A 16,086-nucleotide genomic window follows, 5' to 3' on the forward strand; every position below is an offset into this window, starting at 1 on the left:
CGCTGCTATTACAACGCAAGTCGTTACAACGACTTGCGCTGGAGGGCGCTGTTGGATAGGGAATAGTTTAATTTTCTATTCCAACACCTTTCCTACTGTAACGTGGGCTGGAGTTGGAATAGAAAATTAAACTATTCCACTATCCAGCGCTTACAGCAAGTCGTTGTAAAAACAGCGTTGTAATGGCACGCGTGGTAAAAGCCTGCGTTGTAATGCCATACAACCGAATAGAGAGACAGTTTGTGAACCTGCGTTTTCATATAACAGATGGGTAATATATTTTTCTAAATTTCAGTTTCTTTAACATGTACTAAATAAATTGCTTAAACTTTGCTTGTCATAATAAACTTTAAAAGTTCCTTCCTTAAATGAAGTAGATAAAATTAATTCAAACTTAAACTCGAGTCTGGATATTTTATTTTTATTTTAGATAAATGTCATGACAGAATAGAATAAGAAAAGTTAAATGTTTATAGGATTACTATGATTGAGCTGGTCTTAATCGCCATCAACTGACTTCTACTAGCTTGGCGCATCGACCAAGTTGGCGGAGTACTTTGATGTATGTGTCCTATTTTCAAGTTAGCATGATGATCAAAACTTTATAAATGTATATAATGTATAAAGTGTAGAATCTAGGTACCCTGCTAACCAGCAGCTCGCCTTCTTTTTCACCGACTCTGGAGCAGTGTGATGTATGTATGTGTGACTCGCGGTGTTATGGGCCCCACCGATGAGTAAGAAAAGTTGCTCCTGGGTTAAGTGACATGAGTATAGAGGGTTGTTGTGGAGCTCCGTTGGATCAACAGCTACCAAATACTGTATTGTGATTGGTTGTGTCTGGCGTACCTTCGCCTATCATCTAATAACTGGATGAAGAGGAATTCATCTATCTTTGAATTTAGTTTTGAACTTACGCTTAAGAGGTTTGCTGAGAATTACTCTCTGCAAACTCCTCAATATTCTGTGCTCAAGGTAGACCCAACTCCTGGTTACCGGTTACATGGGCAGCTGGTCAAAATGAAAGACAGAAACTTTTTTAACTTTGTGTCAGCATGGGCTTGATATTTGAACAAGAGACTGGGCTTAAGCCATTTCTCTATTCGTTGAAAGTTTTAGTTACTAATTTTATATTTATACATTTACTATTTATAATGGGGACTAATTCGAAAATATTTTTCATTTTTCTGAAACATCCAAAAGTTGCAGCGGAAAAGTGGTTTAAATACAAATTTGCGCTTGACGTCACGATGTGGTTGTGCCTATGCTCTAATATTATACGGCCTTGTGATTAGGGTGACCAGGCGTCCCCGTTTTGCCAGGACGGTCCCTGTTTTTAACCAGATATCCCAGCAAATTTCAAGAAATTTAGTTCATGTCCCCGTTTTTGGAGAGGGTCGACTGAAAACGGTGGGAGGTGTTTTTTATGTTTTACAAAGCAGGGATAGTTAGCAGTTGTTTCAAGAAAGCTATTTAATTAACAGGCAAGCTACTTAAATTGTATCAGGCTAAAAGTGTTGCTGTCGCCTGCTATGGGAGTGAGCTCTGGGGCTATCGCAAGATCAAAGACCTAGAGGTTACAGAAAATAACTTCCTAAAAAAGACTTTGAGGCTGCCAAGGGGTATTGGGAACTATTCTATACATGAGGAGTTGGGGATCCCCTATTTAGGCGATAGAATAGCAGCAAACCCTGTTTTGTGTTGGTTGAATTGTTGGCTTAACACTGACATCCCACTAACACATGCTATATTGAAAGAAACTTTACAGCTAGACGGGAGGTTTAAAGTACCATGGGTGAAGTACATAAAGGATTGTTTAACGGCAATTGGTCGCCCGGACCTGTTTCATGCTCCAAACTCAATTACAAAATCTGATGTTATTTCTGTCAAGAACGCTATATTATTGTTAAGATGTACTGACAGAGAAGAGGTTGAGATACAGAAGGTTAGTGTAAGGAAACACCTATTATTAAAAACATGCCCACAAATGGAACCTTACCTGACATGGCCCATGACTAGCTATGAGCGGTTTTTGCTAATAAGGTTCCGTTTTGATCTATATCATCTTCTACTGGCAGTACCAAGTGGGGCACAACGGGGTGAAGTGTTGCCAGCTTGTGGCTGCGACGGAAAGTCTCCTCAAGATCTGGCACACTTTCTTTTTATCTGCCCCTATTATTCCATCCCACGGAAATTATATCTTAAACCGTGCCTTAAAAAATTGAGTTTTGCACAAATTAAACCTGCACTTTACTATTTACAACTACTGAATAGCGATTGTACATTATTTGTCTGTAACTTTTTTAAAAAAGCCATCTGTTTCAGGAAAAGTATGGATGGTTAATTATGCTGCAAATGTTTTAGCTGCCTTTTTAAGAATACAGTTATTTATGTTTTTAACTAAATATTGCTCATGCCTATTGTGTCTGATGTACCACCCTTTTTCTTTGTACTGTATACTGTGTCATTTTTATTTACCATATGAAATTAATTGTTTGTAATGTTTTTAAATGTGTACTTAAAACTGTACTTTTATGATTGTAAGATCTACAATCGAATAAAGATTTTTGATTTGATTTGATTTACTGAGCTTAAAAATTGCATGTTATGTATGTTCTTACTGCCTGTTCTGTAATTCTCTGCTGAGAAGCGCTCTCATCGTTTGAAGTAAAATGGTAGTCCTTCTTCTATTTTTGTGAAATGTCCCGGTTTTTGGCTTCAAAATTCTGGTCACCCTACTTGTGATGTCATTGCTGATTGTTACAAGGATTCCGGGATACAGAACCGTTACCTTGAGGAACATTTAGAGCAGCGACGCCACGTACTTTCTGAGAGCGGAGAGGGTGACTTCGTGACACGGTTGCTATCGAGACCCTTCGGGAGCAGTGGCGCTATTACAGAAGAGCAAGTCTGCGAGAAGGCACCTGCGTGCGTCAAGATGCTACGGCTCATCGTGGTGTCGGCGAACTTTCATCTGCCACCCTCAAACAAGACCCCGCCAAACTCTTTTGTGTTGGCCTCATTCCGAGGTACTAAGAAGCTGCCTCGTATTGCGTCCTGGAAATAACAAGCCCGTGACTACACGCCTGCAGGGGCATAAAGGCCCAGACTGCATTTCACTAATCCAAACGAGAATCGCAGTTTGGCCTGCGTAGTTAATGGCATACTACAGGGCACTAAAAACGACACACCGCAACGGCTTGGCCTGCTGGGGTGGACGTATCAAGGCTCCACCTCCAAGTCCTCAGATCTTCTAGCCTTGAACGTCAAACGAAATATTCCCCCGTCAATTGTGAATTTTCCTTCCCCAGGATGCAGATGAATAGAACAAACCGATGTTTAACTTCTTGCTAGCCGTGGACGTTTCGGTTCCGCGCACGTACGGCTGCCATTTATAACTGAAGTAGGAGCCTCTAGGGAGTGACGGGAGGCAGGCATGCGTAGTAAGGTCGCCTCCTGGGCAAGAAATTAGATGGGGCGGTAAGACTTTATTTATTGACATGTCGTGGGACATTACATTGATCAAAAACTTTGCACGGTCGGCGTGACAGTACAAAACGTAACGGGGGTCACCGCAGCAGCTTCAGGGGGGGTTTGGGAAACGGGGTTTCGGAAACGGACTGTCGCTACCTAGGGTACTAGGCCGCAGCATCTTGGGGTGAAGACATGCATATCCGTCATACCTCAAGTTATGTTTGGCTGCAATAATGGACATTTCATAACTCAGCTTGCATGGTTTGGAGGTGTAGTGCTATCTCAGACCCGCGGTGAAGATAATAACACAGACCTGCGCAGGAAAGGGCCTAACTTACTCTCGACAAGTCATGGGCACTGCGGCAACTCCTCCACCCCCAGCACGGTCTTCGCCGTCCTTTCCGGACCTAAAGCAGGGTTTTTCGCTCAGTAGCCCGATTTACCACGTCTAGAGTGTGCGGCCTTGCTAGGCCAAGTTTTTGCTTTGCATTTTTGGGCTTGCGGTCCTTATATAACATCATAAAAATGAGAACTCGACCCTTGGGGAAAATGTAAGTCTCTGATCTTGTAGCCTCATAGGGTTGCCTTTAAGGAACGGCATATCATCACGGCTCTGTCGTATACCGACTAAAGTTCAGCTATTTGAGAAGGGTCTAATACAGCTATAAATGGGCCAATAGTTTGGCATGCAGAGAAATACACATGTATACCCTAATCCCATTCCCACACTAACAACTCGAACAGCAAGAAATATCACTTTACACCCTCAGATACACAGTTTATAGGTAAAGGGATGTCGGGGTCCGCACATATTGTGTTCGCCGAGCGCCGATGGCCCCAGTGCAGGCCAAATGTTCTCATGCAGCAGGACACTCAGGACCCCAAACCACCCATGTCGTGGTCTGCACCAAATAAATGACCTATCAAAAGCCAGAGGTGGCCAATAGTATTGCTTGCAATTAGGGGCAAAATATTGTCACTGCCCTAACACATTTCGCTGCATAAATTACTGTTAGTCGTAATTCCATTACATTGCTCGCTAGTAGGATTTCATAACATTAGCCTATGTCTACAGCTTGGCATACAGATTGCAGCAGTAGACCTATCACTGCCTCAGGTATGTCCTTAGCTCAGCCAACATTGAAATACCCATCACGAATCCTCAGAGAGTTTGACACAACAATCGTGGGTGTTCCCCGGGCTGCTCCTGCTCCACATTAGGGGACTGGTTATTGTGCTCTTGTAGGTCCACACAATGAATACGCCATCGACTCGGTTAACACACGGTAGGTTAGAATTGGTGATCACTGCAAAACTATAACAGACTGTGGAACAGTTAGTTATCCAGGGGTTCTAGTAAGTACATGTGACAAATCTTGCTGCACAGCAGGGCATTGAGCATGATCATTGGTGTTCCAGTAAGTTTGTGCATCAGTTGATCATATGCCACCTCAAGAAGTTGGTTACGTTATTCCATGGGACCCTAGTTTTATGGGAGTGAGAACTTCAAGTGTTGTATTCTCTTCATAGATGGTAGCGATGAGGACAGGGCTGGACATACAGGGTGCTTGTTTTCACTTGCTCCAACTCTGTCTTATTACGTCTTTGTGGATGCTCTTTCATTTATTGGGCCACAGATATGTGATGTCAAGATTGAAAAAGCAACTCCAAGTTCACAACCGGATGGCACTAGTTTATAACAACGTCTTCAGTCCTGTTCCTCCAAATGCATGGCACTGTTTACGACCTGTTTGATCCTTAATGGTTTCAGATATCTGTCTGGCCTTTAATGGCACACAGCCAGTCTTGCCTGTTAATGCCCACTGCAGTTGCTTTTTCAGTGCTGATAACATCCATCCCTTCAACAGCCATATAACTATTTAATTCTGAAGGTTCAATTTTTCTTGTTTTCCTAGATGTGAAAAGACAAACTCGGATTATAAGGAAGGATCAGAAGCCCATGTGGAATGAGGTAAGGACTGACTTCCCAACTCTAGTTTCCTCTAGTTGGTCTGTTTCTCTTCAGATTGCTTTTTTTTTAAGCTCCTTTAAAGTCCACTGTATAGAGAAAATATCTACATAATGTGTTTTAAATTCCACGCCCATCTCTTTTATTTTCTCTTATAGAAAAGGTGCTTCATTTACATTAATGTGTCTCTTCTAATAGTGCTGAATATTTATTTTACTTAGTAGACAGACTGACTTCAAAGGATACATAAATGTCTGCGAAAAGTCTATGATATTGTTTTGGTGTTAATACCCTGTATTCCTAATACTTTAGTGCATATTGACTGCAAAGCCCAAATAATACATTTTAAGGATGATGTAAGTGAAATAGAAGGTACTTTAGATGTATTGGAAATACCCAACAGTTTGTTTTCACATCAGAAAGAGATATTTGAGTATCCTTGCACTTGTATTCCGAAACAGAAATGTTTTTTTTTTAATCCAAAAGCAGCATGTGACCGTTAAAGGGACAGGTACTGCTTTTAAAACGATTGTTGGACAGGTATCGGGGTTGGGAGGGACAGGCAGTGATGCCTTGGACTGCTGCCTCTGAGGCTGCCTGTTACCTTTACCGAATAGGAACCTGTCCTAAAGAACATCTTCTCCTTTGCAAATAAGGTACCACTCCATTGAGGTGTCAGTATCTGAGCAGTGTTTGCAATCACTATTGCATTGCAATTCCCAGACAGAAGATGGTCTTCTGTTTCACGCCCCCTCCTATTTGCAATATGTAATTTGCCACAAAACCCTTTTTAGTAATCCAAAATACTTTTTGAACTCCTAAAAGAAGGCTTGTACATTTCAGAACACTGTTTAGCAATCACAAGCCCGTTTGATTTTAGAATTAAATAGTTTGTGTCCGCAAAGTTGTTTTGTACATCAGTGGTCCACAGTGAGTAATAATATCCTGGAGTATGGCCCTATACAGCTGTAGACAGTGTACTATTGTTTTCTCAGGATGCTTTTGTTTGGTCCTTTAGTTGGTGCTTACATTGGAAACATTATTTTCACAGGTAAACAGAAACGCACAGACTGAACCTATTTAACAACAAATTAAGCTGTCTAACCCCTTAAGTGCTGCGTCGGGGCGTTGGCCGACGGCAGCACTACCTCCCCAGTGCTGCGCACGACCATTGGACGTCCATTCAGCACTAGTTCCAGTGGACAGCGCAGCACTGGGGAGGGATATTTGCGCCGCATCTATGAGGCTAAACAGAGCTGGATGTCTCGTGTCCTGGAACTGAATAGTCCTCCATTCCTTTGCTCTAAATATTTGCAACTTATGTGGTATCCAAGGCCCTCTTGCCAGTTAAATCATCAGTTTGAATATCAGACAGCGAGAACACAGCTGGTATGTCCTTTGTACGATACATACCTGGGTCCAGATGTACGACCCTTGAAATTTGCGAGTCGCAAATTGCGTCGCTTTGCGACATGCCATTAGCGACTTGCAAAATGTAATTTACAACAGTGTCTCAGACACAGTTTACAATTCCTAATGGGGTCGCAAATTCCTTGCCTCGTTAATATTCATGAGGCAGGTACTATATGTGACCCCATTAGGAATGGCTAGTAGCATACCCAGGGATGGAGGCCTGCTGGGGTCAGTAGACTACCATGTCTATGACTGCTGTTTAAATAAAGCTGTGTTTTATTTTTTTTTTTAATGCTGCCCATTTTCCTTAAAGGAAAACGGGATGCATTTAAAAAAGAAAAATTAAACGTTTCAGTTTAATTTTTGAAGAGTAGGCAGTGGTCTGAAAGAGCACTGCCTGCTCTAAAAAAATATTTTCGCACACATTCACAAAGGGGAAGGGGTTCCCTGGGGCCCCCCTTCCCTTTTGTGAGTGGTTTACCACCTACTTGAAGTAGGTGGTGTACTGCGACTGTTTTGCGACCGCAATTGCAGTCTCAAAACAATCTTACATCACAGTGCGAGTCGCTATTAGGAATGGATGCCCTTGGCACTCCCCTTCCTGATAGCGATTCGCAAACCCCGTTTTGTAAGTTGTTAAATGGTTACCGATTCGCAACAAAGTGTGTGTACATGGGGCACACCAAATTTGCAGTTGCAAATGACTGATTTCCCATTTGTGATTGTTAATTATGGTCGTACATCTGGCCCCTCTTCTCTTAATTTGAAACATAGCGATTAGATTTCGGAAGAGCATAGACTCAGTAAGAAACAAAGCTGTTTTGTGACACCTAACCTACATTTTATTGGGAATTAAGATGTGTGTAAACTACCCAATCAAAATGTGTGTTGTGTCTACTATATCTTCTATGGTACAGGACACCAGAAATCCGTCTCTATTAAAGTGGAATTTTTGCCCCTTAGGTATGGGCAGAGGACTGTGCTATGCTGCAGGAAAGTCTCTCTTTTCCTCTTTTATGAGGAACCGCATTCTTTTTATTGTTAAAGGTTACATTTAAGGATCATGTGTGCTGAACCTACCGATTGGCTCCTTGTCCCTCCCTAGACTTTGCCTTGATTACTCATCATGTGAATCATTTTAAACATTTGTATAGATTTTAATTATACTTGTGTTTGTGTTCCTATGCTGTGATTTTAATACTGCATACACCCTACCCCTGAGTTGACTCGGCACCCGCAGACTCCTCGTTCCACCGCCAGTCAGCAGATGACTGTTCGAAGTGGAGGGAGACTCCGGGGACAGCCCGATTTTTCTGAGCCACTCACTCACTTCCTGATAGTCCCAACCTGAACCGCCATCTTGGTTGGGTGAGCGGTCTAGTTGCTCCGCCCCAACCTAGACAGCCGGCAGTATATTTACCGGCAAGGGCGAGGGAGCGCATTGATGGAAGACTAGGCGGAGAAGCGGGACATACTTTATCGCTCTCCGGCCAGATTTGCAGCTCTGTAATTTTTTAACTTTAAACTGCACTTTAAATCGTCTCAGGGGCTGAATTGGAGCTATCATTCACTGGGCGAATCATTTTAAACATTTGTATAGATTTTAAATATACTTGTGTTTGTGTTCCTATGCTGTGATTTTAATACTGCATACACCCTACCCCAGAGTTGACTCGGCACCCGCAGACTCCTCGTTCCACCGCCAGTCAGCAGCTGACTGTTCGAAGTGGAGGGAGACTCTGGGGACAGCCCGATTTTTCTGAGCCACTCACTCACTTCCTGATAGTCCCAACCTGAACCGCCATCTTGGTTGGGTGAGCGGTCTAGTTGCTCCGCCCCAACCTAGACAGCCGGCAGTATATTTACCGGCAAGGGCGAGGGAGCGCATTGATGGAAGACTAGGCGGAGAAGCGGGACATACTTTATCGCTCTCCGGCCAGATTTGCAGCTCTGTCATTTTTTAACTTTAAACTGCACTTTAAATCGTCTCAGGGGCTGAATTGGAGCTATCATTCACTGGGCGAATCATTTTAAACATTTGTATAGATTTTAATTATACTTGTGTTTGTGTTCCTATGCTGTGATTTTAATACTGCATACACCCTACCCCTGAGTTGACTCGGCACCCGCAGACTCCTCGTTCCACCGCCAGTCAGCAGCTGACTGTTCGAAGTGGAGGGAGACTCCGGGGACAGCGCGATTTTTCTGAGCCACTCACTCACTTCCTGATAGTCCCAACCTGAACCGCCATCTTGGTTGGGTGAGCGGTCTAGTTGCTCCGCCCCAACCTAGACAGCCGGCAGTATATTTACTGGCAAGGGCGAGGGAGCGCAGCGGATGAGCGCAGCGGGTGCACGAAGGGCGCACCGAAGACGCGCCTAAGAGAAGCCCGTCTGCACCCGTCCGCGCCAGGATGTCGCCATTCGCCAGGGACCCTGGCCAAATCGAGCTAACCAAGCTTGTCTACACTCAAGCGCAGCTGATGGGCTTCAACACCATACACTTGACCTGTAAAAAACTGACCCCCATTTGGTGCAAAGTGGCGTTCGTTGTGCGTGTGGATATTTACTCTCACATATATCTCCCCCTCAACCTCCTCTGACTACATCAGCATGTGACTCTGTAAGAATTGCACAACTGAATGTAAGATCTCTTGGAAAACATTACTCACAAATACATGACTTAGTTATTGACCACTCTCTTGACATTCTATTCATTACTGAAACTTGGATGCAAGACGAGATAACATTGGTAGCTAACCTGGTCACACCTACAGGCTACACTTTCCACTCCCTAAACAGACAAACTAGAGGAGGTGGGATAGCGGTAATGACCAGATCCCATTTTGAGTGTACATTCACTAAGCTACAAATTGCAGGCTGCGAAAGCGCTCGCTACACCATTAAAATAAACCCGCACCTATCCTTCTCAGGCATTCTAATTTACAGACCGCCGGGAAGTGAAAGCAACTTTGTAAAAGCACTATTAGAGACAGTCTGTTCATTGGCAGCCGGAACAGCGAATTTAAATATTCTCGGAGACCTGAACATACACTTTGACTGCAGCAATGAGACAAAAATAACTAATCTGCTTGCAGACTTAGCAGGGTTTCAACTTAGACAGATGGTCCAGGGACCAACGCACACTGGAGGCCATCTCCTAGACCCCATTTTTACTAACATAGAAGAAGCTGTGGTGTCCTTGCCTATACCTATGATATGGACGGATCACATGCTAACTATTATGTCCATCCCCAACCAGGCTAAATCTCAGCCTAGGCCAATATACAAGATGTATAAGAGGCCCTGGAGGAAACTACGGTTAGAAGACTTTGCCAATCTGCTAAAAAAACTCCCGTTATCCCACTCTGACGACACTAACCTATGTTACGAAAATTATTGTAATTGGATAACTGAGGCCCTGGATATATTGATTCCTACTTCCTGGATTCAAGCACGCGCTAAGGAGTCAAGCCCTTGGTTTGACGAAGAGCTATTAGCCCTGAAAAAAAGCTGTAAAATAGCCGAACGTAAATGGAGGAAACAATATGACCCCGACCTAAAAGCTCAATATAATACAATTCAGAAAAAGTATCACAGGCAGGTCTGTAAAACCCGTGCAACTTTCTATGCCAACGAAATCAATGTAAGTTCTAACCCCTCCAAAATTATTTTTAAAATCCTGAAAGATCTGAGCACAAAAAAAGCAGAAGTCAACATCTCTGCATCACAGATGTTCTGCGATAAACTGGCTTTGTTTTTTGTGGAAAAAATTGAAAAAATCTATAATGTATTTCCCGCAAAGCCCATGCTCAGCCCTTCTAAAACAGAAATTATATCTGAACTTACTAACATCCCGGAGCTAAGTCAGGAGGTCTTTGACGGATTCTGTCAAAAAGTCAAATCAGGTTCTCCTCTCGACCCCCTAAAGCCTGAGCAATTCAGGAAAGCAGATACCACAGTACTTGAACCACTAAGAGGCATTATTAATACATCATTGACAACATCAGAAATCCCCATAAAATGGAAGCAGGCATGGGTGAATCCCATAATCAAAAAAACAAATTTAGATCCGACAAAACCTGAAAACTATAGGCCCATATCTCTGCTACCATGGCCTGCCAAGATCACTGAGTCCTACGTAAACACCATCCTTACGGCACACCTCTATGCCAATAACATCTTGGACGCCTCCCAGCATGGTTTCCGTGCAGATCACAGCACGGAGACGGCACTTCTTAGTGTTACAGAACATCTCAGATCCATCAGAGATTCCGGTCAAACGGCAGCGCTGATCCTGCTCGACCTCAGCGCTGCCTTTGATACGGTCTCCCACGAGGTGCTTCTGTACAGACTGGAGGCAGCAGGGCTGAAGAGCGCAGCTTTGGCCTGGTTTAAAGCATTTCTGTCAGACAGATCTTTTCAGGTAGCTACCCCCCCATTTGTCTCTAAAAAGTGTAACATAATGCAGGGAGTACCTCAGGGCTCAGCGCTCAGCCCGACACTCTTTAATCTATATGTCCAACCACTAGCTGAGGTCGCCAAGAGGTGGGACCTTTCCATCGTGTCATACGCTGACGATACTCAGCTGGTGGTAACATTGAGTGATGACAACGGAGCAGGAGCACTGAATTTCAAGCATGGCCTCACTGCAGTAACTGAGTGGCTGACGGCCAATTATTTACAACTTAACGCTGACAAAACGGAGGTGTTAATAGTAGGAAAAAATGCCGAAGCTTGGGGAAAGGACTGGTGGCCCGATACTCTTGGCCCCCCCCTGATCCCAAAGCAGTGGTAAAAAACTTGGGGGTGTGGTTCGACTCAACCTTGAGTTTTGTTGGCCACACAAAAAAAGTAGCTGCCACAAGCTTTGGTATCCTACGCAACCTACGACCTATACTAAAATGTTTCGACCCCTCTACACGTCAGGTAATTATCCAAGCCACAATCTTTTCCCGCTTAGACTATGCTAACTCCTTACTCGTGGGAGCCAATCAAGCGGAAAAAAACGTCTGCAGCGTGTCCAAAACGCGGCGGCGCGGGCCCTAACAGGGCTTCCCCGGTTCGAGTCTGTAACCAAGACCTTAGTAAAACTGCACTGGTTACCGGTGGAAAAGAGAATTAATTTCAAGGCCCTGTGCTTGGCCTTTAAGATTCTAAAAAAATCCTCACCTCCCATGCTATGTCATCTCATAACGCAGTACACTCCGAATAGAGCTCTCAGATCAGAAGGACAAAATCTGGAAATGATTCCCCGTGTCAGACTCGCCCGCACTGGAGGACGTTCCTTTCAATACATGGCTGCCAAACTATGGAACGCACTACCACTGTGGATCCGAAGTATAAATGACCTTCTTGCCTTCAGAAAGGCATTAAAGACCCACCTGTTTTGCTAAGTTGACCTGATAGCCTGTCTGTATGTTGTGCTCTCTCCTGTCTTGTCCAGCGCCGGGACGCCCCTTCGCTGGGGCAGCCGCCGCGCAATATAAGCAGATGTAACATAACATAACATATTAAGGTTACGTTCTTATTTCTCCCCCTTTGTGTTCCTCCGCCATCTCCCACTTCCTGCCCAGCCATTGTAGCAAGTTTGAGAGGATGGTTATGATTCTCAATTGAATTGTGTTTATTCCATTGGTTCAGACTAGCTGGTCAGTCTGTGGTCTGGAATGAAGCCTCACCTTGGCAATGGAGGTGGTCAAAGGCAAGGCCATTGCAACATGAAACCTAGCAGATTTACTGAATGTCCATCACAAAACCTTGTTATAAAATGGTTTAGGAGGAAGGCAGAAGCCCAGCAAAAAGTCCTCGATGAGCTGGAGGAGTCTTGGGACAAGAAAGTCTCCTGCATGGTGTACAGTTGTGATCTCCTGCCCTGTGTGCCATACTGCGTGTATCTAATATCCTGTTTTTTTAAATGTTGATACTAAGCTCTCACTGATCTAGTGTGTGTCTAGAGGCCTACAACTGTCCTTTGACACAAGTAAGGTCTTGAGACCTATCCTGGATCCTGGAGGGGCGCATCTGGCAAACCCTCATCGCACTGACAGTGGACTTATTGGATTTAGTATGTAGTGGTGGTGGCGGCAACGCCAGCAAGATCTGTGACTGTCCCACTAGAGCCAGGTATAGTGAAAGCCCAGTACTGGTGGGGTCTCTCAGAGGAAGGAGTTGGAGGAGAGTAATCTGCATGGCCTAGTTGCTGGTGGGTAAAGGCCAATGATTTGCTGTACCAGGCAAGAAACGTGACTTGACCTGCGCTGTTGTGATCAAGAAGATGATTTCGGCTTGACCTATGCCGCTGTGATCCGAAAGGAAGATTGTGCCTTGTCCTTACACCGCTGTGCCTGAGAGGTGTGGGTCATCCAGAGACGTCTTACTGAGAGGGCTGAGGTTCTGCAGGAAGCCTTGTTTCACGTACAGTTGTTTGTGCAAGATCAGCCTGAGTGAGAATGCTGCGACCCCAGAATACTATCTCACCTCCTCAGTTGGATTACTCCTATGTCTGTCCTGACCGACATTCCTGCTCGCAGGACCACTGCCTCCCAGCTGTGACCTTGGTTGAGATGAGAGAGAGAAGCAGGACCATCTAGGAGGAGCTCACAGTTCATACATCTTTCTAGGAACAGAGAAGACCTGTATGTTGACAAAGTTGGGCAGCCCTCTAACTGCCATAAGCACCACTGACCAGCCTTACTTGTGAGATCAGACATTTTGAACCATAAGACACTAAGCGCTGTGTCATATGGAAAGGGGATATTTTGCAACTTAGCCTAAATCACCTGATCACGTTTATTCCTGAGTGGGAACTGCCTAGAGCAGAGCAGGGAAACCTGGAGGGAGAAGGTACAGGATCAAGGAGCAGCCAGTCCCAGCACACTATGTTGCATTTTGACAATATTGTGTGTAGTATTGGGTTATAGTGCACATTAAAGTATTTTTGTTCTTGAGAGTAAAGCACTGGGTTTGACAATCAGTTATTGCACTGCTGTGTGATTGTTGAGTCGTGAGCTTGAGCGCCCCAATACCGCAGTTCTGAGAAGCCTGTGATTGCTTGCCATCACTACCACTGAGGGTCAAGTTCCTAATGGGTTGTACTTGGCCCAGTTTGCAGAGCCATAGGAGGACAGACCCCCGGGACATCAGGTGAAAACAACCTCATCACTTCAGTTGAGGCCCAGTAGCCCCTGTTTGCTTTGTGGCTTATGGCTTCGTGGTCTGATAGTTGTCAGAAAACAGCGTGAGAACCTGCAAAGTCAGTTTCAACTTTCAACAACAGAGCAATAAGTTCAATTTGCACACATTGTAGGAAAGTGCCCTTTTTTGCATGGTTATCCCCACTTTTTGCCTGACATCTGATGCATTGTGACTTGATGTACCCTGGGACCTTGCCAATCAGGTTCCCAGGGCTTGTGTTCTTTCCCAAAACTGTACCTTTGCGTCCATAATTGACACATCTGGCCACGATTAAGCACTTTGTTAAAGGCACCATGGGTACCAAGGGCACTGTGACCAGGGAAGACCTGTAAGGGCTGTAGCACCTATTGCGCCACCCTTAGAGACCCTGCACCCTAACACCCACACACTGCCATTGCAGGCTGCGTGTATTGGTGCAGAGAAACGTGAACAGTTGACATAGCACACATCCCTGTGTTCCATGTCTACAACCCACTTCCTAGGCCTAGGTAAGTCACCCCTCTAGCAGGGTGCACTAGCCCCAAGATTGTGCAAGTGCATGAGCACTGCCCCTCTACATTGTCTAAACCCATTCTTAGACATTGTAAGTTCAGTAATGCCATAAAGAGTATGAGGTCTGGAAGTTGGTCATTACAAACTCCACAGCTCCAAAATGGCTTTACTGAAAATTATGAAGTTTGGTAGCAAACTTCTCAGCGCATTAAACCAACACTGGTGCCAGTGTGGGATTTAATGTAAAATGCACTTAGAGGTCATCTTAGAGATGCCTCGTAAAAAACGACCAGCCCTGGTGTGGATGTCTCCCCACCCTTTGCCACCACTAGACATGTTTATGGACCCCTGGGAATAGGGCCTCCACTTTCTAGCTCCTGGAACAAAGCCCATCCTGGGCAGAGGTGTAATGCCTCCTCCTTGATGGGCTGGGCCCTTGAATGGGAAGCTTCAAAGGCCTGCTTCATTTGTAAGCTGTCCCTGCCTTTTGCTGGCCGCAGCAACTGGCTCCCACTGGTTGTGACCCCCACTTTGGGCAGGAGAATTGGCTGGGAAACAGAGTTAGGAGGAGAGGTGAGCCCACCTTTGCCAACCACCCCTTAGTTGGGGGAGGCGAGTCGAAGCACACATTTCAGTCCCTTCCATCTTGAAGATGAGGGGGCCCAGCCAATTAGGGAGAGGCTCATGTCCCCTCCCACTGGAGGTATCCACCCCAAGGAAGGGACCCATCGGTCCTGACCTGCATGCCCCTGTAAACGCCCCTAAATTTAGTATTTAGGGGCGACTCAGAACCTCGCCTCCTCATATTTGAGGAAGAAAGAAGGACCGAAGAGCCTTGCTCACCCAGAAAAAAGAGGACACCTACTGCTTTGGCCCCATCCCTTCCGGCCTGTCCGGACTTCAGCGGTAACCCTGGCGTGTCCAGCAGCCCCCAGAGCCTGGAGGACCTGCCTTGCACTCTCCTTGAAGACGGTCTTCAGTGAGCACCGGACTTGCTCAACAAATACTCTAATACAGAACCCAGATCCAGGTGGCTCCGTGGTTCTGCACCAGACGCCCACGGGGTGAGTTCGAGTGGCCTAACACCATGTGGAGGCCTCCCCTGCAATCCTGACTTGGGATCTGGTGATTCCCGACCTACCTCAAGCTTCAAGCCGAGGCATACAGCCTCAACCTAAAGGGTCCTCCCTGACCGCGACCGAAGCTGGTAAGGTGACCCAATGCCAAAAGACACTCCTGCAGCTGATGCCCCACGGCCTTGGGTGGCCCAACCAATGGTGTCCAGGCATCCCCGAGAATCAAACTAACCTCTCCTGCTGGTGGTCTCCTCCAGGAAGCCTCTCTGCCCAAGTCTGCAGCCTTTTCTTCGAACCGGGGAGCGCCAGTGCAAACCACAGGGTCCCCGATGTCTTCATGGCCCTCTGCTTCTGGCCGCCTCTGTGCCTCTGGTGTTGCCCCTGTACTGATTGTTGGCCCCTGCAGTGCTGATCTTAACTCCAGGAGCTTTACTCCCACAACTGAGTGGCCTGCTGGTAAGCGACC

General features: G+C 45.5%; 1 protein-coding gene across 1 annotated transcript in view; it reads left to right on the top strand.

Moving 5' to 3' along the window:
- The first annotated feature begins 2,938 nt into the window (after positions 1-2,938).
- Positions 2,939-16,086, top strand: part of LOC147679783 (myoferlin-like) — a 1,922,797-nt gene continuing 1,909,649 nt past the window's right edge. The window contains exons 1-2 of the mRNA XM_086942477.1: positions 2,939-3,029; positions 5,391-5,446. Of these exons, the coding sequence (XP_086798603.1) occupies positions 2,939-3,029; positions 5,391-5,446 (147 nt within the window). The remainder of the gene's footprint in view (positions 3,030-5,390; positions 5,447-16,086) is intronic.

This window comes from Lissotriton vulgaris, chromosome 11, assembly GCF_964263255.1.
Source record: "Lissotriton vulgaris chromosome 11, aLisVul1.2, whole genome shotgun sequence".
Classification (NCBI taxonomy): Eukaryota; Metazoa; Chordata; class Amphibia; order Caudata; family Salamandridae; genus Lissotriton; species Lissotriton vulgaris.